At 41.2% G+C, this 27,052-nt stretch overlaps 1 protein-coding gene across 1 annotated transcript; it reads left to right on the plus strand.

Annotated features, from left to right (window-relative positions):
• The first annotated feature begins 222 nt into the window (after positions 1 to 222).
• CDCA8 (cell division cycle associated 8) lies at positions 223 to 27,052 on the plus strand. Its single transcript, XM_077481807.1, has 11 exons — positions 223 to 363; positions 2,120 to 2,233; positions 4,234 to 4,362; positions 6,428 to 6,468; positions 11,900 to 11,966; positions 19,242 to 19,321; positions 22,395 to 22,471; positions 23,571 to 23,669; positions 24,005 to 24,131; positions 24,338 to 24,424; positions 26,790 to 27,052. Exons 2-11 carry the CDS (start codon positions 2,137 to 2,139, stop codon positions 26,823 to 26,825), a joined length of 840 nt encoding a protein of 279 aa, XP_077337933.1. The 5' UTR covers positions 223 to 363; positions 2,120 to 2,136; the 3' UTR covers positions 26,826 to 27,052.

Here is a 27,052-nt window from a genome sequence, read left to right on the forward strand (position 1 = left end):
TTTTATAATTCAACATGTAAACAGTCCGATGGGTTTCTATATACTGTATTTCACATTATAATCTCCGTTTCCTGTTAAAAATAACTGTTAAATGCTAAACTCCGGTGGGTGTAAAAAGATGTCCGCTTGCTCCCTTCTCGATGTAGCCTTAACTGTGGAGAAGTGTGGGGTGCACAAAGATGGCGGCGACGGAACGCCTCTTCCGTTACCAATTCCGACGGTCGCCTAATCTGACGGAACAGCGTAGGACAGAGGATGTGGACACGTGACCTCGCTGGCTGCGCCCTATTGGCGGAGCGGAGGTGGCGGCTGAGTTTGAATCTGTGCGGTGTATTTCCGGGCTGAGCGAAGCGGGCGGCTAAGGTAAGGACTGGGCTGGGGGATATTTATTAGTACAGGACTGCGACACAGTCTGAAGACTATTAGTGCGCACATATAGTACTCATATCATCCCATAATAATAATAATTCCGTCTTCCCGAGTCCTTCACTGACTTCAGCGTCATAGTAACTGTCCCAAGGAAAGGCCGACCTGGTAATAGGCTGGTCATAGCCTCCAAATGGGCCTGAGTCAGTCTAATGCTGTTCTCTGTTATCGTTGCTGTAACAGTCCAGCTTGTAGTTCCATTCAGACCTCTGGTTTTGTGAATGTGTGCGGATATGCATGAAAACGTATTCCATTCAGTGTTACTGGCACCCTAAATGCGTCAGAACGACCCAATGTTCTGTGCAGAAAAACATTTAGCAAGCGCATCAAAACACACGTGAAGCGCAACACCCCAAAACCTACACAAGCCTCTTTTGCACACTGGGCAGCCCATTGAAATCAACACATTGGCTGCACTATTACCAGTAAAACAGATGAGACAGAACACATAGATCCTATTAAAGTGGTTGTACACTCAGGCCCCTTTCACACTGGGGTAATGTGGGAGCTGGTGGCAAAACGGTGCTATTTTTAGCTGCGGTATTCGGGCGCTAGCAGGGCGGTTTTACCGCCCTGCTAGTGACTGAAAAAGGGTTAAAACCACTGCAAAGCACTGCTGCAGCGGAGCTTTGCCGGCGGTATAGCCGTGCTGGCCCATTCATTTAAATGGGCAGGGGCGGTGTACATGCCGCTCCAAAGATGCGGCTTGGAGGACTTTTTTTGGCATCCTGCCAGCGCACTGCTCCAGTGTGAAAGCCCTCGGGGCTCTCACACTGGAGTGTGAGGAGCGACTCAGGGCGATTTGCAGGCGCTATATTTAGCGCTGTAGCGTCTGCCAAGTGCCCCAGTGTGAAAGGGGTCTCATGTTACATTTTTAACTACAGGTAAGCTTATAAAAAGGCTTACCTGTAGGTAAAATGAATATCTCCTAAACCTGCACCTTCACTTTGCGTGCAGACGCTGACGTCGCAGCACATGCGCTGTGAAGGTCCGACAGAAGCTGTACCCTGTGATAGCTGTGGGCCAGTCGCAGCATCACAATAGAAAGCTGTTATGTAACCCATTCCTGACAGTTCAACACACTGCTAATACAGAGGTTGTCACTGTAGCAGCAGTGTTAAAAACTTGAACTGAACTACTCCTGATATGAGTAGTAAAAATAGAATAAAAAAAAAATGTTTAAAAAAATACATACGGTCACCAGTTAGCATCCCTGATCACCACCACACCAGTTATATAATGATGCTGGTGACGGGGAGCGGGGTGTAAATGTAAGAAGTGTTCCAACTTCAAAAAACTCTCTGTGCCTCATACTAAATCTCATGGACTGTCTGCTTTCCAAAAAGGGGTAATTTGGGGATTATTTATACTGTTCTGGCATTTTAGGACCTCAAGAAATGAGATTGCGTGGTTCTGGCCAAAATGAGAATCACAATTTTTTTTTATTTTTTTTTTGCTTAGAATAAAACGATCACGATTCTTGCAACGTAAAATCCTTCACATTATATAAATAAAACGGGGCTAACTTTACTGGTTAGATTTTTTTTTTTTTTTTTTTTTTTTAAATTCTCACATCTTTGTTTTATTTAACATTTATAAATCTATATTTGCCTGTAAAACATTTCCTAGTGTAAGTGATGAGAAACTTTTGTGATGTATGGTTGCACCTAACATATCTAAAATTATTTTTTAGAGACGCCTATTATCACCATGGCACCAGCAAAGAAAAGAGGAAACCGCGGACAGAAAAATCGTACAGTAAAAAATGAGAAGTTGGCATCCTTTATTAGGGATTTTGACAGTCAAGGTAGAGTTCTTTTGCATAGCTTCTGCTGTAAACCCTCTTTTTAAAGTTGTATGGTTGTGGAAAGTTAAGTAATTTAAAGTGATTGTAAAGGTTGGTTAGTTTTTTTTTTTTTTGTTTATTTTAAATAACAAATATGTTATACTTGCCTCCTATGTGCAAGGGTTTTGCAGAGAGCGGCCCCAGTCCTCTTCTGTGGTCCCCCGGAAGTGCTCCTGGCTCCTCCTCATCGAGTGCCTCCAAGGAGAGCCGCTTTCCATGGGGGCACACGTGTGGGTGCACTCCCGAGTCCTGCTGCTGCATCCATTGACACAGACAGTAGGACTCGACCGCGCACCCACCCCCCCCCCCCCCCCCCAGGCTCCCGTGTAATTCCTCATTACTTGCTACAGAACTGAGGTTTAGCTGAGCTCGAAGGGGTAATGCGGGCATCACTGTGTTTTTGACCAGTGTCTATTCAATTAAAAGTGGCAACATAACCCAAGTAATCATGTATATGAACTGAATATGAACGCCTCCTGTGATGTACTCCAACAAAAGCTTTACTGGTAAACCAAAAATCTTAATTTTTCTTAAAGCGGAGTTCCACCGTTTTTTTTTTTTTTATGTTTATTAAAAGTCAGCAGTTACAAAAAGTAACTGTAAAAGTAAAAAAATAAACAGCCACTCACCTGACTCATGGTCCAGCGATGTGGCTGCCCGAAGCCTCTGTTCATTCCCTCCTCTACACATGCCGACATTGTGAGTGTGGGCACCCGGCTGTGACCATTTACGGCTTCACAGCCGGGTATGCACTGCGCACGCCACGCCATGCTCCGCTCTGGCTCAATGGCCAGGCAATGTTCTGTGACCTGTCACGTGTCCCAGAACGTTGCCGGGAGGGAGGGGCCACTTAGGACTCGCCTAGGCAGTCGGAAGGAGAAAATGGGACAAGAAGTCCCACTCCAAACCAGGTACTCGGCACCTACCCCCACCCCCCCAAAAAATGACATGCCGATTGTGAACACTCGGGGTGAGGAGTACTTAAAGCGGAAGTTCCACTTTTTGATGGAACTCTGCTTTAAGCACCATTGTTCTAGGCCAGTGGTGTCACATTGGAATTTGTATCCTCAAGTCGAGAAGGTGGGTACATTTTTTATTTTTTTTTATTTTTTTTTAAGGACAAAAAGATAGCAAAACTAAATAATAAATAAATAATACTTTTCTACTTTTGACCACTGTTAGTGTAAAAACAACTAGTGTCTCTGTAGAAATGTATACATTTATATTCTGTAGTTTGTTGTGCATATGATATTACAATTAGAGTGTTACAAAGCATGGAAAAGGCGTTTTTATTTAATCTGACCTGAATAAAAAAAAATGCATAAAGGTTCATTATCGAAAAGGCAAAAAGTACATTTAAAAACTAACAGCTCGAGAGTGCAGAGGAGGAAGGTGTTAATACTGTGTGATTAGGGCTAAATAAGGGTTAAAAAAATAGGAATACATTTTAATTAAATTTCTTGTCTCACATAAACTGAGCATTTGCTGATAAGAGCAGGAGGGAAAGATGCCATCAGGGTGGGCCACAGAAAAGGTCCCACACGCTGCCAGTTGGATGTCCCTACTTTACGCTCTACTGTGCATTTTGATTGTAGGTATTCGAATGTCTTCCACGGACACCTGTGTACGCTGAATTAGCACCTTTTATTTGTTAAGCTTAGACAATTTCAGTGCCTTCCTTTTTTCTTTTCTTCTCCCCCCCCCCCCCCCCCCCTGTGTTTTGGACTGTGAAACTACTTTCAACTGGATCTGTGGTTTGGTCTGTTTTGTGATAGGTGTATACTTATTGCTGTTAAATTGAAGTTTTCACAAGGGTTTCGTTAATAGTATTTTAATGTTGGCAGAATATCCCCACATTGTTATGCACTAAATCCGCTTAAAATTAAGCATTTCAAATGGTAAAGTGTAATGATCTGTGCACCTTATTGGTATTAAAGAGATTGCCTCTTTTCTTCATCTAGTCAAGGCAATTGTAGAGGAATTAAAATCTACGGTTATTAGCAATGCGAAGGAAGTGGATACCCTGTACAATATCGAACTCGTCAAGCTACCTGCAGCTATCAAGGAGATGCGCTGGCTTGATTATTTTGGTAAGCCTTCATTTAAGTTTTTATGGCGCATTTCTTTTAAATATACATACCGTATATACTCGAGTATAGGCCGACCCGAGTATAAGCCGAGGCCCCCAATTTACCCCCAAAAAACTGGGAAACCTATTGACTCGTGTATAAGCCGAGGGTGAGATATGCCTGTCCATCCCTGTGTGTGTCCGTCCATCCCTCTGTGTCCGTCCATCCCTGTGTGTCCGTCCATCCCTGTGTGTGTGTCCATCCATCCATCCCTGTGTGTGTGTCCATCCATCCATCCCTGTGTGTGTCCATCCATCCATCCATCCCTGTGTGTGTGTGTGTGTGTGTGTGTGTGTCCATCCATCCATCCATCCCTGTGTGTGTGTGTGTGTGTGTCCATCCATCCATCCATCCCTGTGTGTGTGTGTGTCCGTGCAGCCTTGTGTGTCCAGCCTACCTGTGTCCGTCCGGTCCCGTCCCGAGCCTCCGTGTCGTCCCGTCCCGAGCCTCCGTGTCGTCCCGTCCCGAGCCTCCGTGTCGTCCCATGCCAGGATCGCCGCTCTTCGTCGGCGCCCTGGCGGCCATTCCCCTGTTCAAAAGGCGCGCCTCCGCCTGTGATAGGCGGAACACTCAATTTCCCAGCAGTCAGTGTTCCGCCTATCACGGACATCGGCTCATCCGAGGATGAGCCGATGTCCGTGATAGGCGGAACACTGACTGCTGGGAAATTGAGTGTTCCGCCTATCACAGGCGGAGGCGGAGGCGCGGCTTTTGAAAGGTAGAATGGCCGCTGTCTGTCTGCTCGACACGCTGTTCGGGCAGTCAGACAGCGGTGACTCGAGTATAAGCCGAGGGGGGCACTTTCAGCCTCAAAAAAGAGGCTGAAAATCTCGGCTTATACTCGAGTATATACGGTATTCTTTTTCCTATGGATGATGTTTAACTACAATTCAGATAAGAAATGGCTGAAATGTTGTTTCATTGTGTTTGGTAAAGGTTTAAAGCTGAAGTGTAATGTTTGCAAATACCATCCCTTGGAAGCTATAATACAGTTTCTATGACAGAAGGAGGGGGGTGGAAAAGATGGTCAATAGTCAGCACTCTTGATGAAGGACTGTCACAGGTCCTTTGGATCTAATAACCATGTAGCACAGGGGTCTCGAACTCAAATTACCTGAGGGCCACATGACAAGTTTTCATATCCCATGGGGGCCGCATGCAAACTTTTTCCTAACATGTCCCCCTCAGATCTTCAGCGAGTGCACTTGTAGTGCAAAGTAGATTTGCCTTTAGTAAACCCCGATGTGTGTGTATTTGTGTGCTGAGCTTACAGTTCCCCTTCTGAGAACTATTAACTCCCCAGCACCGATGTCAGCAAAACACATTATTAACCCCCCCCCCCCCCCCCCCAGCGCTGATGTCAGCAAAACGCATTATTAAACCCACCATTACCCCCACACTCCATAAATACCCCAGCCACCCCACTAAGGACTTGCCTCAGTGTGATGGCTCACTCACCTCTCCTCCTGTCAGCTCCTGCCTTACACACACGCCTAGTGACAGGGCACCCAGAAAAGGACACAATCTCCCGCCCTGAGGTGGCAGCAGGATCCACCACCAGTGCCTAGGTGGGCGTGGTGATGGGCATATCCTTTCTCCACTCTGTTCTCTCTCTGGGCTGCAGCAGAGAGGACACAGGAGATGGAGACAAAGCTCTTTGGTGCCTCCCCCACTGCAGTGCAAACCTGTCCAGGATCACCACTGCTTGCCATTTATAACCAGACCGCGGGCCGGTACTTTGAGACCACTGCTGTAGCACCAGAAGATTGCCGCTGCTGGGTTTGGGGGAATCCAAGGATGAAGGATTTCAACTAAAGCAGCAGCTACCAGCACAAAATACACTTTGCATTGATTGTAAGTTCTGTCCCTCGTGCTGATTGAAAAAAATTATATATTTTGATTAAACTTTTTTTGATCTGTTCATGAAATGCTTAAAAAAATAAGAAATTGGACAAGACATAAAACAGGTCTAGGTTTTTAGCTGTTTTGCATGAGTTTTGATGGTTTTCTTTTTCTCTTTGCATAGCAAAAGGTGGGAGGTTGAAAGCTTTTCACGCAGCCACAACGGTAAGCCAAGTTTTCCAGGATAACAAACAACTTTTCATGCTTGTGAGATGTTATGTCAAGGAATGTCTAGATTTGTTTCCCTACTGGGGGGGTGGGGTCAAACCTTTTTCTTTTAAAGTGATACTGAACGCGCACTTTCATTTACATTGCCCTGTCTGTCTGTATATGGATGATGGCACTGTAATTATTTTAATAAGCAAATCTAAGCACCCTTTTTCTAATCCATATACAGCTGTCACATGACCCAGCTCTTTTCCAATCTGTCTGAGGGAAACATAAGCAGGAGGAGCTTCTAGTCCACGGCTGCTGGTTTTAAATGGTCATACAAATATATTTGATATAAAAAATTTATTATTTTGTGGAAATAACATGGTGTGGGCTGATTTCTGCCAGTCACAGGCTGTGCCGTGCCCCTCCAGCTTGCATCTTAGAATTAGAGGGAGCGATGAATCCACCATTAATCTACATATACTATCCTGCTCCCATTGTATTCAGCTGGTTAGTTGTCATAGAGCAGGAGGGAGGGAGTGGGCTGTATATATAATTATTTCTATATCCACATCTGTGACTCTATAGTCACATGGGCCGCTAAGATGTGACGACGGGGAGGAAATGCTCAGCAAAGAAATTCACTGAAAACTGAGCATGTGCAGAGCTGCCAACGCTGCTCTGCAAAATCCCTATCTGAATTGGGGTTATGAACAGAAGGTTGAGAGAGAGAGCAGCAGGATCAGCTAGTTTTTTTGCGGAGTATGAACAGCGTATAATACAGCATTTATTGATAGCTTTTTATGATGTGGGTTTAATGAAACTTTAATATCCTCCATTGAAGTGACAAGCCTCAAATGATACAGAGATTAAATCCTCCTACATAACTTGTACCTGTTTATCTGCAGCACTCTATCCGCTACAATCTTCCAAAACACATTTTACTCAGCAGTAGAAAGTGGAGGATGGGGATCTGATGTCATGCACAGAGCTCTGTAAAATCTGAGAGCTGATTGGAGGCAAGGGACACACACACCCTCCTCTAACAGGCTTCTAGAGAAAAACAGAAAGCTGAGTTGAATGCTGTGTGATAGAGTGGGCTGTTTCCTGGGAGGCTGAGGTGTGGATTTAGAGTTCAGAGACTCGCATAGATAGCAAAGGAATCGGAAAAGAACCAGACTCCTTGCTTTGGATTCAGGCTAGTACGCACTATAGAGGGACATGCTTAGCTCACTTTTCACGTCTGAGTTTTGCAACCGCTCTAAAGCAGTGGTCATCAACCCTGTCCTCAGGGCCCACTAACAGGCCAGGTTTTATGTATTACCTTGGGGAGATGCAGACTAGAATACTACAATCCCTGAGCAGCAAATGATATCACCTGTGATGTATTTCAGTTATCCTGCAAACCTGGCCTGTTAGTGGGCCCTGAGGACAGGGTTGATGACCACTGCTCTAAAGTGTTACTAAACCCACAACAGTGAAATCCGTCTGTATATGCAGTAAATCATGCTTGTTATACTAACTGGAACCTAAGGGGTTAATCCTCTGCATTGTGTAAAAATACCGTTTGAGTCTATCACCTTTTGATCCTCACCTTCCAGTGTCCTAAATCCATTTCCTGATAGTACAGATCCTTTTGGAGTCACTCTGCACATGCTCCGTTTTGGTGTGTAAGTGTGTTTTATATTTTTGGGAGGGTGCATGTGATCAGCACAGGGCCAATCAGCACTGCCCTGGCAGGGGCTCAGGGGTTCTGCAGCCTCATAAGAGAGCCAGCGTAGAATGCAAACTCCTCCTACAAGCTTTAACCAGACATTGATAGAAGTCACTATACTGCTGATAACAGGAATTTAGCTGTTTATATTTACTAAAATAATTTCCATGTTCTGTGTATTGTAGGAGACCACATATATGAATGCAGGGTCCTGGGTTTAGGAAGAGAGTAAGAAAAAAAATACGTTTTTAAATAGAAGTACAAAAAGTATTCTGAAAACTGATATAGGAACTGATCATACTGTAAGGCTGCATTCAAACTTGAGCATTTTCAGCTCGTAAAACGCTCATCTCAAAAGTTCAAAAATGCCCAACAAGCAATATCCCATTCATTTAAATGGCCCCTGTTCATATCTGTGCGTTCTGACACCTGAAGCATAAAAAAGTACACAAGCTTCTTTTTGTGCAGATTACAGGAATTTTTTTCTGCTTTTTACATTGGTGACCTTTTTGACCTGTACAAAATGCAGCCTAAACCATATTCAAGTTATAAAGAATTGAAAAACGAATTAAGATCTCTTAATATGCTGATGTAAAAATAAGCATCAAAATGAGAGCTACCCATAGACATGACAAGATGTGTTAAATCTGTCTTGGTACAATGGAAGCATGGTCGAAACTCATTTAAAACTAACAACAAAAAGATTTCCAATTCCACAGGCGCCACAACCACTTTAGGTTTTAAAAGCTAGAAGAATATTTAGGGCAAGTGAAAACTGGCTTTAAATAATAAAGCCTTTGATGCTCTTTCATGCTAGCCTGCACAGAAAACCAAGCCACACAAATGAAGGGGTGGGAGGGTACACAACTTCTGCTGCAAGCTCTGGTTGGTCCGTTACTACTGTGCATGTGTGGACAAATCCCATTCTTGAGAGAAATGCAGTGCTTCACTTTTTCCATTTTTTCTTATGTTACAACCTTATTCCAAAATTGATTAAATTCACATTTTTTCTCAAAATTCTATAAACAATACCCCATAATTACAACGTGAAAGAAGTTAGTTTGAAATCTTTGCACATTTATTAAAAAAAAAAAAAAAAAAAAAAATCTCATGTACATAAGTATTCACAGCATTTGCCATGACACTCAAAATTGAGCTAGGGTGCATTTTGTTTCCACTGGTCATTCTTGAGATGTTTATACAACTTGATTGGAGTCCTCCTGTGATTGGACATGAGTTGGAAGGACGCACACCTGTCTATAAGGTCCCACAGTTAACAGTGCATGTCAGAGCGCAAACCAAGTAATGAAGTCCAAGGAATTGTCTGTAGATTTTTGAGACAAGATTGTATCGAGGCACAGATCTGGGGAAGGGTACAGAAAAATGTCTGCACCATTGAAGGTCCCAGTAAGTACAGTGGCCCCTGTCATCCGTAAATGGAAAAAGTTTAGAACCACCAGGACTCTTACTAGAGCGGGCCTCCTGGCCAAACTGAGGGATCGGGGGAGAAGGGTCTTAGTCCAGGTAGGTGACCAAGAGCCCGATGGTCACTCTGACAATGCTCCAGCATCTCTCTGTGGAGAGAGAACATTTCGGAAGAAAAACCATCCCTGCAGCACTTTACCAATCAGGCCTGTATGGTAGAGTGACCAGACGGAAGCCAATCCTCAGTAAAAGGCATATGACTGCCCGACTGGAGTTTGCCAAAAGGTACCTGAATGACTCTCGGACCTTGAGAAACTAAGTTCACTCGGGTCTGATGAAACAAAGCTTGAACTCTTTGGCCTCAATGGCAAGCTGGGGGGGGGGGGGGGGTGTAAACTTTAAATAGTTAAAGGGGTTGTAAACCCATGTGTTTTTCACCTTAATGCATTCTATGCATTAGGACCAGCCGAGATTCTAACCCTCTATGTGCAGGCTGATGGTACTGGCTTGGGTACAACCAGCATGTCTGATTTTTTTTTTTTTTTTTATTTTTTTTTTTCATGCGATTATTGGCCTGCTTTAGTGTTGGGCAGGAATTCTACTTTAATCTGCAGCATTTATTTTGACATTTAACCACTGGCCGACGGCTGGACACCCTGGGCTTTGTGGGGGGATATCTGAATGATGCCTGAAGCTACAGGCATCATTCAGATATCTGCGTTTTCAGCCGGCAATTTCCTATACCATAAGAACCATCATAGTGGCTAGTCGGCCGCTAATCGTTCTTATGGGTGGCGAAAGGGGACGTCTCCCGCTGCCCTCCGGTGCTTCTACCGACTCACCTCTGCGACCGGTGAATCGGAGGAAACAGATCCGCCGACCCTGTATGTCCACCATAGAGATTTCCGGTGGACCAGATGATCGCCGGAGTCTCTATGATCATCGAAGGCCGGGTGCGATGTTATGACGTCAAGCCCGGCTTCTACATAAAAAAAAAACGGAGCTGCGATCATAATAATAATAATAATAATAATAATAATATTATTTTTTTTTTTTTAAATTTTAGGCTTCCTGGCCTAGTGGGGAGATGTGGAGTCTTATTGACCCCATATCTCACTGTAAAGAGGTCCTTTCATGACATATTCCTATTACAATGGATGCTTACATTCCTTGTAATAAAAAAAAGTTTTGATCACTTTTATTCTTAAGTGTCAAATTAGAAAACTTTAATAAAAATTATATATATATTTTTTAAAGTGCCCTTGTCCCCATGTGCTCGCACGCAGAAGTGAACGAATATACAAGTCCCGCCCACATATGAAAACGGTGTTGAAACCACACGTTAGGTGTCACCACACAATCATTTTAGCCCTAGACCTCCTCTAACTCAAAACATGTAACCAGTAAAAAAAAAAAAAAAATATTAAACCGTCGCCTATGGGGATTTTTAGGTACCAAAGTTTGGCGCCATTCCACAAGCAATTTTGAAGCGTGACATTTTTTTCATCTTTCACATTATGCAAAAAAATTAGGCTAACTTTACTGTTTTGTGTGTGGGTTCCCCCCCAAAAAAAGCATTTGAAACATTGCTGCGCAAATACCGTGCAAAATAAAAAGTTGCAGTGACTGCCATTGTATTCTCTAGGATCTCTGCTAAAAAAAAAGGATCTATACTGTTTGGGGGTTTTATGCAATTTCCTAGCAAAAAAATGATGATTTTTTACATGTAGGAGAGAAATGTCAGAATTGGCCTGGTCGGCAAGTGGTTAAAGATGCTTTGCTGAAATAGGAGTTCAGTAGCTCAAGTTCTAATATACACACACAACTATGTGGTAGCCAATTATAAGCTATTATAATATGGGTAGCCAATTTTGGTTATTTATTGAGATAATGTTTTCTGCTATTCTCAGGCCAGTTTGTAATTTATGGTATACAATGGTATTGTAGCTGCCCTAGAAGCTATTCCAAGCACACATTACTTGTCTGAAGTAATTAGCATTCTTTAGATAAATCTGTTATCCATGCAATGTTGAGGGTTGTGTTCACTGGCCATATCCTATTAAATGACTTTTAGATTGTAAATTCAGGTTCTGGAAAGATCTTTTTCTTTTTGGTAAAACCGCTTCACTGTTGGTATATCTGTTTATAGCGATGTACTACTTGGCACAAAGTATAGATTTATTCCAGACCAATGACCTGTCAGCTTCTTTTTGTAAGCATTGAGCGGTCGATACATGCAGTGGTGTACATCCTCTGAATAGCTACAATAAACACAATTGTTTTGTCACGGTCTGTTTGTATTAGGTGAATGTGGACATCGAGCAAATAACATCAAGTGTTTCTCAAACACCGTTTAAGCCTTCCAAGAAAGGTCAGTATACATACTTTGTAATTTTTTGCCCTCTTGCTCTTTCACAGTGGGTTAAATCTGATTTTAGCTAAACTGTATTTCTTCCCCTTCATTGGGCAACAGATGTAATAGTCACCTATTGTGTGAAACTGTTTTTCATTTATTTTTCCTTGAATATATTTTTGGGAGAAGTAAGGCAGGATAAGTCGCACATAAGATCTTTACTGTTCCACAGTTAAAGGATTTACTCGCACCCATTTTCATTGTTACTCTGCTCTTGGTGAACTGTTTACCTCCCTATGAAATGAATATTATACAGGATTTATGTAGTGGCAAGAATTTTCACAGTGCTTTACGTTATATAAAGGGAGGCAGTGCAGTTACAATACAATTTGATACAAGAGGGGTAGGAGGGCACTGCTCCTAAGGGCTTACAATGAAATGCATTTTCCATTATTATGGAGAATCCGTTATAGGGGGCAGTAAAACGGTGTTAGTTCTTAATGGCTTTCCTATAGGAATATATGGTGAATGAGCCTTCAAAGCTGGGTCCTGGCCTTTATGACTTAAATCGGGTCCAGAAATGTTACTAATGCGGTATGAACAATAAATCATGTGTAGGGAATCATATCCTACTTCTATTGGGGTACACACATTTATACAGTTGTAGAACACATCTAAGGGGTACTACTATAGTCTTATAGCTAGCAGAGTTTTAGGTAGTGTATAAAGTGCTGTAAGGAAGCCCAAACAAACTTAATTTTTTTAGTTTTATATGAAGGGCCCATTGTTCAGACTCTAGTAAAGAGAGCATTGAAGGGCCTGCAGTTATAAGGAATATCCACCTTTTAAGATATTTGTATACCTTAACCCGGTTTGCGACCAGTGCGCGCCGATGTACGTCGGCAGAATGGCACGGGCAGGCATATTGGCGTACAGGTACATCCAATCTTCAATGCCGCCCTGCCATCGCGCCGCTGGCGGTGCGTTCGCGTGCCGGTCGGGACCCCCGTGAGTCCGGTCGCGGGTCCGCGGACTCGATCACCGCGGGCATACCTGCAATCGTCTCACGGGACGGCCGAATGGAGAAGTGCCGTTGTAAACAGCATTTCTTCATTCTGCCTAGCAACTAGTGACGCTGATCTCTGCTCCATGTGATTGGGGCAGAGATCAGTGTTCACTAAATGAAAGCCCAACACGCCCCTAGGAACACTTAACCCTACACTGCCACCCACTGGTTAACCCCTTCACTGCCAGTGTCATTTACACAGGAATCACTGCATTTATATAGCAATGATTGCTGTATAACTGACAATGGTCCCAAAAATGTGTCAAAAATGTCCGATATGTCCGCCATAATGTAGCAGCCACAATAAAAATCGCTGATCACCGCCATTACTAGTAAAAAAAATTAAAAAAAAAAAATAAATAATTATTAATAATGCCATAAAACTATCCCTATTTTGTAAACGCTATAACTTTTGCGCAAACCAATCGCTTATTGCGATATTTTTTTAAATTATTTTTTACCAAAAATATGTAGAAGAATACGTAGCGGCCTAAACTGAGGGAAAAATGATTTTTTTTATATATATCTTTGGGGGATATTTATTATAACAAAAAGTAAAAAATAATGCTTTTTTTTTTTTTCAAAATTGTCGCTCTATTTTTGTTTATAGCGCAAAAAATAAAAACCGCCGGGGGTGATCAAATACCACCAAAAGAAAGCTCTATTTGTGGGAAAAAAAATGTCAATCTTGTTTGGGAGCCACGTTGCATGACCACGCAATTGTCAGTTAAAGCGACGCAGTGCCAAATTGCAAAAAGTGGTCTGGTCTTTGATCAGCAAAATGGTCCGGTCTGTAAGTGGTTGATCTAAGCTAGAATCCCTTCCCTCACATCCTGGTGCATATCTAACTCTCAAGGACTACAGCTGTCTCTGTGCAGGTAGTCTCAGAAGATTTCTGCACCTAGCATGTAAACACTGCTGGAGGTTGCCACTGTCATGAAGCGATAGGCGTGCATTGTGTATTGGGTGGCTAGTTAGCATTGCATTTGGGTATCTGGTTACATGTCACTTCTTTTTGTAGTTCAGGCACAAAGAAAGCAATCGTTCTCCATGTGCCCTGGTTCACATCACAAAACTGTCATCGTCTGAAACGTGCATGCAGCTTTCTGCACAGAAAAAAAAAAAAACCCTGACGTAACATCAACCTTGACAGGCCACATAGAGAGATAGAAATATGTGTGTGTAGATTATATAGAGAGATATATATATATATATATATATATATATATATATATATATATATTCGCCTCATGGTACCACAAGTGACAGTGACCCTAGCCAAATATAAAGCTGGTAAAAAATACTGTCAGGAAAGATGAGTAGGGAAAGAAAAATGTCCGTGGCCTCCACCTGTAAAACTATTCCTGTTTTGTTGATCGTCTCATTGTTGCCCATTTAGTGCACCTGTTGTTGTTATAATACACACTTCTGCCCTCACACCTGTGTATCACCACTGCACTTACACAAAGAAAAAAAAAACCTTGCTGCCACTCTACACTAAATAAATAATAATGTGCAAAAATCCTACCAAGCAGCGTAGCATGAGCAGCGCTAAATACTCAATGAATATGCTAATGATGATACACACTCTCAACTCCAATATATCCAATAAAGTATGCACATAACATAAATAACATTGTTACCACTTTAACCACTTGCTTACTGGGCACTTAAACACCCTTCCTGCCCAGACCAATTTTCAGCTTTCGGTGCTCTCACACTTTGAATGACAATTACTCAGTCATGCAACACTGTACCCAAATGAATTTTTTGTCCTTTTTTTCCCACAAATAGAGCTTTCTTTTGGTGGTATTTGATCACCTCTGGGGTTTTTATTTTTTGGGCTATAAATGAAAAAAGACCGAAAATTTTGAAAAAAAACGCATATTTCTTTGTTTCTGTGACAAAATTATGCAAATTATAAATTTTTCTTCATAAATTTTGGCCACAATTTTATACTGCTACATATCTTTGGTAAAAATAACCCAAATTAGTGGATATTATTTGGTCTTTGTGAAAGTTAGAGAGTCTACAAGCTGTGGTGCGAATCATACAAAATTGATCACATCTGATGTACTGGTGGCCTATCTCGCTTCTTGTGACCCGAACAAGTCAGGAAAGTACAAATACCCCCCAAATGACCCCTTTTTGGAAAGTAGACATTCCAAGGTATTTAGTAAGAGGCATAGTGAGCTTTTTGATGTTGTAATTTTTTTCCCACAAAATTGTCATTGTAATAGGTTATTTCTCTCACATGGCATGTGTATACCACAAATGACACCCCAAAAAATTCTGCTACTCATGATTATTACAATACCACATGTGTGGGACTTTTTCACAGCCTGGCCACATAGAGAGGCCCAACATGCAGGGAGCGCCATCACGTGTTCTAGGAGCATAAATTACACATCTAACTTGTTGACTACTTATTACACTTTGAAATACCAGGACAATGATACGTGGCACTAATACGTGGCACTGATGACACGTGGCACTGATGACAGATGGCACTAATATGTGGCACTAATACGTGCCACCGATGACAGATGCCACTAATACGTGGCACCTATGACACGTGACACTGACAGATGGCACTGATAAGTGGCATTGATGACACGTGACACTGACAACAGATGGCACGTGACACTGACAGGTGGCACCGATGACAGGTGGCACCGATGACAGGTGGCACCGATGACAGGTGGCACTGGGGACAAGTGGCACTGACGACAGGTGGCACTGGGGACAGATAGCACTAACAGGTGGCACTGGGGCAGGATGGCACTTTTTTTTTTTTTTTGACTTTTTTTGTTTTTTTTTTTTGACTTTTTTTTTTACACACTGACGGCCGCTGCAGCCGTTCAGCTCTCCCCTCTCACACTCTGTCTGTGTGAGGAGGGAGAGCGGTGCTGAGAGATGATCTCATATGTTTACATATGAGATCATCTCCCATTGGACACGCCGATCGCGCTGTAAACGGCCGCTGTGATTGGCCGTTTACAGCGATCTGTGTTTGCCTGTCCCCAGGGGACAGGGCAAACACAGAACTTCCGCGATGCGCGCCCGCGGCGGCGCGCATTGCGGAAGTAAACAGGACGTCCAGGGACGGCTACCCGGACGAAAGCGCCTGCTCTACGGCCGTTATTCGGCTATAGGGTGGGCGTGAGGTGGTTAAACTATAAAAGCAATACCCTGTGAAGTGAATAGTTGCAACAAATTGTATGAATGAATGAATAAAGTGTCCAGTTTTTAAACACAAAAAGTCCAACGTTCATTAGATAGTGACCAGTGAATCAATTATAATTATTATTCATAAAAACTTCCAGGAAAACTCCTCCACCACACCGCCACGACTTCACTCACCAGCTGTTCATGCCTCACGCTGCCGTGTTTGGCTATAGACGCTTAAACCCTCTTTTCACAGGGATGAAGAGTGACAGATCTTCAGATGTCAGTCAGAGGCAAATGCAATGAAGTGAAATTTTACGAGATTAAAGTATGTGAAGGTTTTACACTATTGGAGGCTGTGCTTTTTTCATTTACATGTGGAGTGTGTAAAGAGGATTAATCTGGAGCTGTGCATTTTAGTTGAGTGTGTATCATTAGCGTATTTACTGAGTATTTAGTGACGCTCATTCTACACTGCTTGGTAGGATTTTTGCACACTTTCACATGTTTGAGCATCCTACTTTTTCAGCCTTTTTTTTTTTGTAAATATTTGAACGCATTTTCGTTCTGCGTAAAATGTAAATGGCAAAAAACTGTACTGAGCTTTTTCAAGCTGCAGTGTGCAAGAGGCCTGATATTTACCTGCCCCATCTCTCTTCAGTGATGATCACAAGTGCCTCGACCGTCCGGGACTCTCCTCCTGATTGGCTGAAACACAGCAGTGGTGCTTTTGGCTCAAGCTGATGTCAGTCATGTAACCAGTCAGGAGAGGGGGCAAGGCCAAACCAAGGGTCTCTGGTCTGAATGGACACGGGGAGCTGTGACTCGGCTCGGGTGCCCCCATAGCAAGGGCACTCGACAGGAGGGAGGGGTCAGGAGAGCCGAAGAGGGACCCAAGAAGAGGAGGATCTGGGCTGCCCTGTGCAAAACCACTTCACAGGGCAGGTAAGTATAACATGTTTGTAAAGTCTTTGTTATTTTTAGAGTGAAAAAAATCACTTTAATACCTACTGAAACTGATTAACAACCCCTTCTGCTATTTAACTGGCCAGATCAATATCCCAGGAGTTTAAAGTGGATGATACACAGATTAAACAAATCTCCCTGCATAAGTTTTACATGTATATCTGCGGTCTTCAGCTTACTACATTCTTTAGAAAGTGGATATTATGTTAGAAATTTTTCATCCTTTTTCAGCAGTGGGAGGAAAGTCTGGGTATACACTGTGTGTGTGTGTGCTGTTTGCAGAAAAAGCACACCTCCCACTCCACATAGGCAGAGAAACAAAAAGAAACCTGCAGAGCTGTTCTGTGACTAGACAAGCTCTGTGCTTATCTGTCTCCAAGTTAGCTCCCCAACACAAATTTCCAGCTGCCTTTTGTGTTTGAGAGCTTGTCAGAAGTTATGCTGATAACAGAGGAACAGAGCAGCAGAAAGATATGAATGAAACAGAGCTATCAGCTATAAAAGGTGTACCACATCCCCAGAAGGATAGAAAAATGGAGAAACCCCCTAGAAGGAGGGACTTTATAGGTACTACCATATTCACATACGTAGGAAAATATATATATATATATATATATATATATATATATATATATATATATATATATATATATATATATATATATATATATATATATATATATATATATATATATATATATATATATATATATATATGTGTATGTATATATATGTGTGTGTGTGATACAAAAAAATACATAATTACAATATCACAGAAACGTATAAATAATCAAGGATGCATAACAATACACACAAAATCATGGATAGGTGTAATTGAGTAACCCAAACCCAACAACGTTTCAGAGAGGAGTCGTATTCTCCTTCATCTGGGATTTTTTTTTTTTCGGGTAACCCCATATATCTTAATCGCTAAGATAGGTACATTCTAGCATCCAAAACAATTTAAAAATAAATGCAGAAGAGACATCCTGATGCAGGGGCCAATCCGAATCCCATCCAACCAGATATTCTTTAAAGACTATATAGATGGTAAACAAGAAAAGGGAAAATTGGAAAAGACAAGAGAATAATATTGCATTCCCCACACTGCAGTCAAAAATATCGGACCAACAGGGGGTCTACATGTGCTCTGGGGCCCAGAAGAGGCTGGAGAATCTTAGTCAAACAGTGATGTCACTTACAGGCCACTAATAAACAGGACAGGGACGCATCAAGGGCCCCGGGGTCCCATGAAGTTGTACCCACTGCACAGACTGGGTTCAAGTCGTGGCCCCACAAAGTATGCCAAAACCAGTGTCCGAGAATATTATTCTCTTGTCTTTTCCAATTTTCCTTTTTCTTGTTTACCATCTATTATACTCTTTAAAGAATATCTGGTTGGATGGGATTTGGATTGGCCCCTGCGTCAGGATGTCTCTTCCGCATTTATTTTAAAATTGTTTTGGATGCTAGAATGTACCTAGTGATTAGGATATATGGTGTTACCCGGAAAAAAAAATCCCTGATGAAGGAGAATGTGACTCATCTGAAACGTCGTTGGGTTTGGGTTACTCCATTACACCTATCCATGATTTTGTAATTATGTATTTTTTGTATAATAAAACATATATATATATATATATATATAATATATATATTAAAATTCTCCTCCTACGTATGTGAATATGGGAGTACCTATAAAGTCCCACTTCTAGGGGGTTTCTCTTTTTCCAGCAGAAAGATATGGGACTTGATTGGAGAGAGAAGAAGTAAACACTACAGATATATGTGCCCAGATCAGATTTCATGAATGTGGTTTTACATCCACTTTAATTGATTTGATGCTATACTCTAAATTGAAAAAAGTGTTGCTTAAATTTTTTTGGAGCAGTGTATATGCTGCCATTTTTTTTTTTATCAAGTTAAATGTCTTGTACCAATTATATTTTTATTTTTTGAGGCCTTATTTATTTCTTTGCACGTGGATTTTTAAATTGTCCTTTTTAGATGTTTCCAATTTCAAGTGCATAAAGCAGTCTACTGTGCTAATATATGGTTGTTTATTTTTTTGCTACTTCATTTTTTTTCTACAGCTAGAAAAGCAAAGTCTAACTCCGTTGAAGATGGTGGGGAAAACAATCTAGCACAGAGTGTTCTGAGACCAAGAACAAATGTAAGCTTGAAAATCTCTAGCAATGATGGCAGAATTTACACACGTTGCTAAAGGCGTTTGGGAAGCAAAAACATGACATGGTTCACCTTGCCTTGCAAAACACACTGCACACTATGCTTCTCATTTTCTTTTCCCAGCATCTAACTTTTGTTGGTTCTAACCAAATAGTATTTTATGGCAAGGTTTTAGAAAATAGTAGGGTTTTCTTCTTTTTTTTTTTTTTTGTTACCCATGTGTCTGTTGTTGCCCATGTTGTGTTGTAGTGTGCATTATGAATCCCTAAATGAATCTTGGGATTAATGGAAATGCCAGTCTAACAGTGTTTCTCAACCTTTTTTTCCCAGTCAAGGCACCCTTTAAAATGTTAAACAGTCTCAAGGCACCCGATTCTAAAATGTGAAAACCTATTCTAATAGTTTTACATAATGCTTTATTTACATTTATCCTTTTCTTGCTGAGCGTACGCAGATGTGGGTACTCGGCTTTCAGGGGTTATACCGGGATGATGCCCACAGCTGCAGGCATCATCCTAGTAACGAGCGAGCGATCGGCTATAGAGGAATAACCGCTATTATCCTGGAGGAGCGGGAGGGGACGTCGAACATCCACCGCTTCTGGTGGCTAGAGACAGACTGGAATGAAGCCGGAAACAGCTTCATTCCAGTCTCCTGATTGTAAACACGGAAGCGACGTCACAACATCACTTCTGGTTTACTCGGCTACCAATGGCGCCGGTTAAAAAAAAAAAAAAATACACACACACACACACACACACACACACACACACACACACACACACACACACACACACACACACACACACACACACACACACACACACACACACACACACACACACACACACACACACACACACATATATATATACATATACACAGTATTCAGAATCGCCGAATACTTAGAAGTGCAAAGGAGGGATCGGGGGTCTTTTAGACCCCCGATCCCTCCATAAAGAGTATCTGTCACAAGGAATGTTTACATTCCTTGTGACAGCTATAAAAGTGATCCAAAAAATGTTTTTTTTTTTTTTAAACACAACTTAATATGAAAATAGAAGAAAGGGAAAAAAAATAGAATAAAAGTAGAAAAATCCTGTGCCCGCGAGCTCACGCAGCAAAGAAAACGCATATAGAATTTGCGCCCGTATATGTAAACGGTGTTCAAATCACACAGGTGAGGGATCGTCAGATTGTGAGCAATAATTCTAGCACTAGACCTCCCCTGTAATTCTAACCTGGTAACCGTAAAAAAATTTTTTAAAGTGTCCCCTATGGAGATTTTTAGGTACCGTAGTTTGTCGCCATTCCACGAGTGCGTGCAATTATAAAGCGTGACATGTTTGGTATCTACTTACTCAGCGTAACATCTTTCACATTATACAAAAAAATTGGGTTAACTTTACTGTTTTTTTTTTTTTTAAATCCATGAAAGTGTCCCTTTCCCCTAAAAAGTTGCGTTTAAAACATCGCTGCACAAATGCCGTGTGACATAAAATATTGCAACAATCGACATTTTATTCTCTAGATTCTCTGCTAAAAAAAATATATATGTAATGTTTGGGGGTTCTAAGTAATTAACTTGTAAACAACAAATGTCAGAAATGGGCTTAGTCATGAAAGGGTTTTTCTAGCAAATACACTCTTGCACACTAGTACTGGCTAATATTTCAGCATTTCTCATTTCCCACAGTTTTTCTCCATCACTCAGTGTTGATGGCGAGGGGCTGGGGAGGATCAAACGGGGATCAAACGGGGATGCTGTGCAAGCGATCAACACCCTTTTTTATCAACACTGATGACATCACTGGTTGTTGGGAGACGCCAGTGGCTGGAAGGTTAAAATGGTACACAATAAAAACCTGTGGCTTTGTGTAACGAAAAGGCCTGCTTTTTAGGCATTTTTTTTTTCCTTCAGGGCACCCCTGAAGAAACCTCAAGGCTAGTCTAACATATTAACAGTTTAAGTCCATATATTGGTGATGATCTCAATAATGTATTACTGGCCTTCAAGATATCCGTTTTTTTATTATAAGCTTTGCAGGCTAAGATTTTTACCTTGTCACATTAGAACTGTTGTCACTCTGGAAAGCTCTGCTCTTGCCACTTTTGCTTGTTGTAGCATGAATGATTCTTATAGCTGTACATCCTGTAAGCACATGTACCAATTTTCTGTGGCAAAACAAGCCAAAAAAGGATGACTGGAATGATTTTGTTTTTTAAATTGTGCATTAGGATGAAAAGGTGATTGTTCGCTAAAAGTTTAAAGTATAACTAGGGTGAATACTTACCTGTCCAATGGTCCCTCGCCAGAATTTTCTTCTGAGTGCCAGTCCTTAGGCTTCTTCATTGATCAGAGGGATGTGACCTCACTCCTGCGAATGTGCAGGAACTAGGCATCCTGGCACTCAGATCCTGGCACTGTAAGCAGAGCTGCTCGTGTGCATCTTGGTTACAGTACTGGAGAAGACACAGGCAGGTAGGGGAATCTTCTTTTTTTTTTTTTTTTGCAGAAGAGGCAATGAATGTATTTCTGCAATAAGTCTGCCTGCTCAGTATCTTATAGTAGAACTTCAGTTCTGCTTTACTGTTAGGGATTACCAATTAACTTAATTTGCCTCAGTTGACGTGGGGAAGTATGTTTCTGCACATAACTCTTTTTATAACACGTTAGTCTTATTTTTGCCATGGTTGTCTAAAGGTTAACTGAGTTCTTCGGGACTTTGTATCTGCTATTTCCCCTCACATTTATGCTATTTTAATGTTTGGACAGTTTTTGCTAGTCACATGGATACCACATTCCCAGAATATTCATGCCGGTGGTGATCTAGCAATGTGCATAAGTAAGGTATTTTAAATTCCAAGGGAACACTTTAAAATAAAGTACTGAATGATCAAGCAAATTAGTGTACATAAACATAATGCACAGACATCTGGAGAACTTTGCTTTACTGCTATCAAGTACAGTATTTATTTCCTAATTGCTTTTATCTTATCCATCTATCATATCTAGTTGTATGCATGAAATTTATAGTAATGTGTTCTGTATTCGTAAGGCAAAATCTTCCACTACCAAAAAACTTGGAACTACAAGAAAAACAAGAACGTCTGCTGCAAACACAACTGCTAAGAGGTAAGGTTACCATAGTCTCTAAAACTGAAATGTCAAAAGATAAGCACACGGGGATGGGGGCGCTTTTACTTATATATATATATATATATATATATATATATATATATATATATATATATATATATATATATTATAATATCTAAAAAAAATGTTTCCCCCTTATACACTTTTTCTCTTTCAGTGTGTTTTATTTTTTATTTTTTTTTAATCACTTTTATTCTTATTACAAGGGACGTAAACATCCCTGGTAATAGAAAAGGTGCGTGACAGGTCCTCTTTATGGAGAGATGTCGGGTCTGTAAGAGCCAACCTGGCAGGGAAGGGGTAAACACTAGGAGCCGATCAAGGGGTTAAGTGTTGCCTACGGAGGTGTTTCTGACTGGGAGCAGCGTAGTGACTGGAGGAGGAAACGGATCGCTGTTCCTAATCAATAGCAACAGTGGATCTGTCTATCCTTCCCTGACAGAACAGGGATCTGTCTGTTTACATCACTCAGGAGCGATCACAGATGGCTGCCGGACGTCGTGGCCACACGCATCGGCTCTGGCGTCGCAACCCCTAGTGTTCTTAAAGTGGTCGATGTACGGCGATTCGCCAAGGAGAGCCAACCTGCCAAAGTACAACTGCGGCTACTGGTCTTTAACTGTATTTAGTGTGCAGAAAACAGCCTCTTAACCACTTAAAGTGATTCTAAAACCTAAACATTCTTCACCTTAATGCATTTCTTGCAGTAAGGTAAATATTTCGACATCAGCATCCCCCCAGTTCTTCTCCCCCTTACTTCCGGATTTCACTGGCTTTGCCATTTTGGCTCCCACTTCTTTAGATCACAGCCAGTGACGACGGGGCGAGTCTGAGTCGATGGACTCAGCAGCAGCCCTTGAGGGTGACCATGCCCAAGTGCCCCCATGGGAAGTGGCTTCCCATGGAGGTACTGGGGAGAGAGGAGGGGCCAGGAGCGTTGGTGGGGGACCCAAGAAGGGGAGGTTCACGGGCACATTTTCAGTGTACAGAGCAGGTAAGTATGGATATGTATGTGTGTGGTGTTGGGTTTTTTTTTTGAATGTAAATTCAATTTTATCTCTTTCTCTAAATATAGAACAAGTAAGAGAGGTCATGCAGCACATTCTAAGAGCAGATTGGCAGACTCTTCGGTATTAGGATACACTCCAATGATTACACCCAAAATTGACACCAGGTAACTACAACATGACCCTCTACATACAGAAACCTCAATTCACAAAGCTATAAATATTTACAAATAATTCATTTTTACCTATGTGACAGTTGAAGATAAGTTGCATGGTTAAAAAGGATAACCTTTATGGTGATTTACATATTTCATGATCATTACAGGTATTCGCACCGTTGAAAGGTATTAATACAGTTGAAAGAATTGAGTATTTTTAGCTATTGTGGATCAATAACAGGCAGAGTGATAGCGCTCACAGAACAACTTGAAGCAATGAAATCAATTTAAAGATGCACCACCTACTGAATGCTAAAAGCATCTCTACCTGATATATTTTTTAGGTTACGTAATACTCCAGCATTCAGAACTCCATCAATGAAAGAGCCTGTCTATACTTTTTCAGCCAATGGGAGTCCACTGGGTGGCATGAATGAATTGTTCATTAATTTACCTGCTGGGGATGGAAAGGTAAGTTTTTGTGTCTGTAGTGAAAATGTGTTTTTATACCTGCCTGGGCTCATCGCACAGTGTAGATGTGTGTGTGTGTGTGTGTGTGTGTGTGTGTGTGTGATATATTTTTTATGGTTTGCATTTTCTTTTGTATTATGTTCAGAAATGGTGACATCAGTCAGTGTGTGTGCCTAATAATATATTTTATTTTGTTGATTGCAAAGAACATTCGTCTAACAGCTGAGGATATGGATATGGCAAACCTTAGTCGTCTTGACAAGAAGGCATTTGATAACATCAAACTTTTATCAGTAAGTTTTTATGTTGTGTTTTTTTTTTTTGTTTTTTTTTTTGTTTTGTTTTTGTGTCTCTTCTATGTGGGTTTGTCATGTCTCAAGCCAGATTATGATAAGAATAATGTGTATGTTGGAATACACAGCCTCTCTCCCCACAACTGTTCTGTGTGACATTTCAATAAAGTTCACCAAACAAAAGTGATTCTTGTGATGCGACTGGCACATCAGCACTGCGGTGATCCAGCCAGACTGCGCTGCAGCAGCTGGTGTGAATGGACCATAAATGAATGTGTGTTTGGTTTCAACCCAAACTAATATTCTTTGAGAATTATGATGTATGCACTATTTTTTGCTTTGTTGACTTGTTTTTGTCTAATCAAGCTGAATCAATTGGGCTTTTCCAGAAAAAAAAAAAAAAACACACACCCAGAAATGTATTGTTAATGCACCCTAAACAGTGATCAAAAACGTATGCATTTAATGTATTTTTTATAAACGGTAGCCAATATAATTGCTGATGCATTTCTCACACCCTTTTTCCTGCCTGTCTTGATGAAGGGAAGCCTTGTGAATCCCTGAAGCTTGTTGGCTTGTCATTTTTAACTTTTTATGATAAAGTCTGTATTGTGTCTTAAATAATCTGTTCTAACATTTTATATTCCTAATATGTTTCTGTTGTACCATGTACTTATGTTAAAAAGCATCCTTCCATCTTTGTATTGATTCCTTTTGCGTGAAATACATGGTGTTCCTGCTCTATTTCAAACTGACAATGCTAGGCAAAGAAGCACATCCATCCTGGTGTGGTCAGTTTTCTGGCTGTGCAGGGAAAATAGCTTCCCCTATCTTCTAATGATCAGGCTTGTGCTGACATGCCCCATTACCTCCCTCCTCCTTCTTCCAGCACTGCCATTCACTCAGGAAGATCAGTGTACTGCTGTTTCTTCACCCTCAACTCTCCAAGTCCCTTTTGCAGCTGAGAACAGAATTTTTATTGCTTAAAACAGAATATATATACATAAATCATATTCATACCCTATTATAACCTGCTGCTCAATTTGTCTGGTTCAGGTTTCTCTGTGCATATGATTTATTTAAATTGGGGATTACAGTATGTGTTTAAGTTCAGATTAAAGCTGAATGAACAGAATGAATTTTGGGTGACCCTGGTGGCCACCACTTGCTGGACATTCCTTGTTTGGAAAAGTGAAGGAGTCGGTGAAAAATTTAGTCAAGCAGTGGCTTCTGTTGGATCTGCAACTGTCATGGTTCTGCACATGTGATCAGTTATGACATAAGCTATTTGATGGCTTAATAGTTTGGTTGGGGACACCAGCAAATGTGCCCGTTGGCAATCCCCTCATGCCAGGAATTTAAATAGTTTGAAACCGTTAAATTGGCGGGTTTAGTTCAGCTGTATATTTCTGCTGTTCAGGGGCTCCAGGCATCAGCAAAATGGTAGCTTCCAGCAAGAGTTAAAGTGACACTAAAGGTTCATTTAAAAAAAACAACAACATACTTGCCTCCACTGTGCAGCTCGTTTTGCACAGAGTGGCCCCGAACCTGCCTTTCTGGGGTCCTCGGCGGCTCTCGCGACTCCTCCTGACATCATATAATCCCCTGGGAGAAGCGCTGTCCTGGGGGGTTACCTTGCGGGTGCACTCCCGAGTCCAGCATTCAACGTCCATAGAGGCTGAATGCGGGACTTGGCCCTAGGGCCTGCATCATTGGATTTGATTGACAGCAGCGGGAACCAATGACTGCACTGCTATCAATCTATCCAATCAAGAGCTGAGAACCCCAGCCAGAGAGAGCGCCTCCCTGTGGGACAAGTTTGAGGGTTCATCTAAGTAAAACGGGGGGCTAGGGGTCCAGTCACTGATGTGTTTTTTCACCTTAATGCATAGGATGCCTAAAGGTGAAAAAACACAAATCTTTACAACCCCTTTAACGGGAGCAATGTTGGAGGAAATTTACAGCACACACTAATTTTGGTAGTGTAATTATTAATGTATGTTCCTTGCTTAAGAACATTGTTTTTTTTTTTTTTTTATTACGTTGTTCTGTCTGGGTAAAGTTCTGCTTTAAGTAAACATTTTTGTGATAAATACATTGTTTAAAAATTGTCATCAGAAACCAGCAGAACACTTTTCAGAAGCTAAAAGTTAGCAAAATGAATAGTATAAAATTATGTTGCAAAAAAGAGCCCATATCTGTTATGAGGGCTAAAGCAGTTTTGAGTACTATATTATGATCTTATAAGGAGGGATTTCAGTTGAAAAATAACTTGCTGTATTGCTAATAATTGTAAGTACTGTTTAGCATGGACTGTTGGCGTAATCCTGTATTTTAGTTATTTATTTATTTTATTACTTTTCAGAGTCGCCTGGAAAAACTCTGCAAAACACTAAAGTGAACCTTTTTAAAGCTGCCTTTGTGGAATTTTATTTTGTTTTTAGGTTTGGTACATTGTGTACCTTTTGTAAATAGCTGTAATTGCATTTTTATTTTAGTTCTATAGAACTAAAAACCTTTTGTTATGGAACTGAAAATACTTTTCTGTGTCAACTGTTTTCTTGTTTACCAACTTTTTACCAATAAAGCCCACATTGTCTTCTGGGTAAAACTTGACTGAATAGAAAA

The sequence above is a fragment of the Lithobates pipiens genome, unplaced genomic scaffold (assembly GCF_037356315.1).
Source record: "Lithobates pipiens isolate NorthernLeopardFrog02 unplaced genomic scaffold, aLitPip1_a1.2 Scaffold_16, whole genome shotgun sequence".
NCBI classification, from domain to species: domain Eukaryota; kingdom Metazoa; phylum Chordata; class Amphibia; order Anura; family Ranidae; genus Lithobates; species Lithobates pipiens.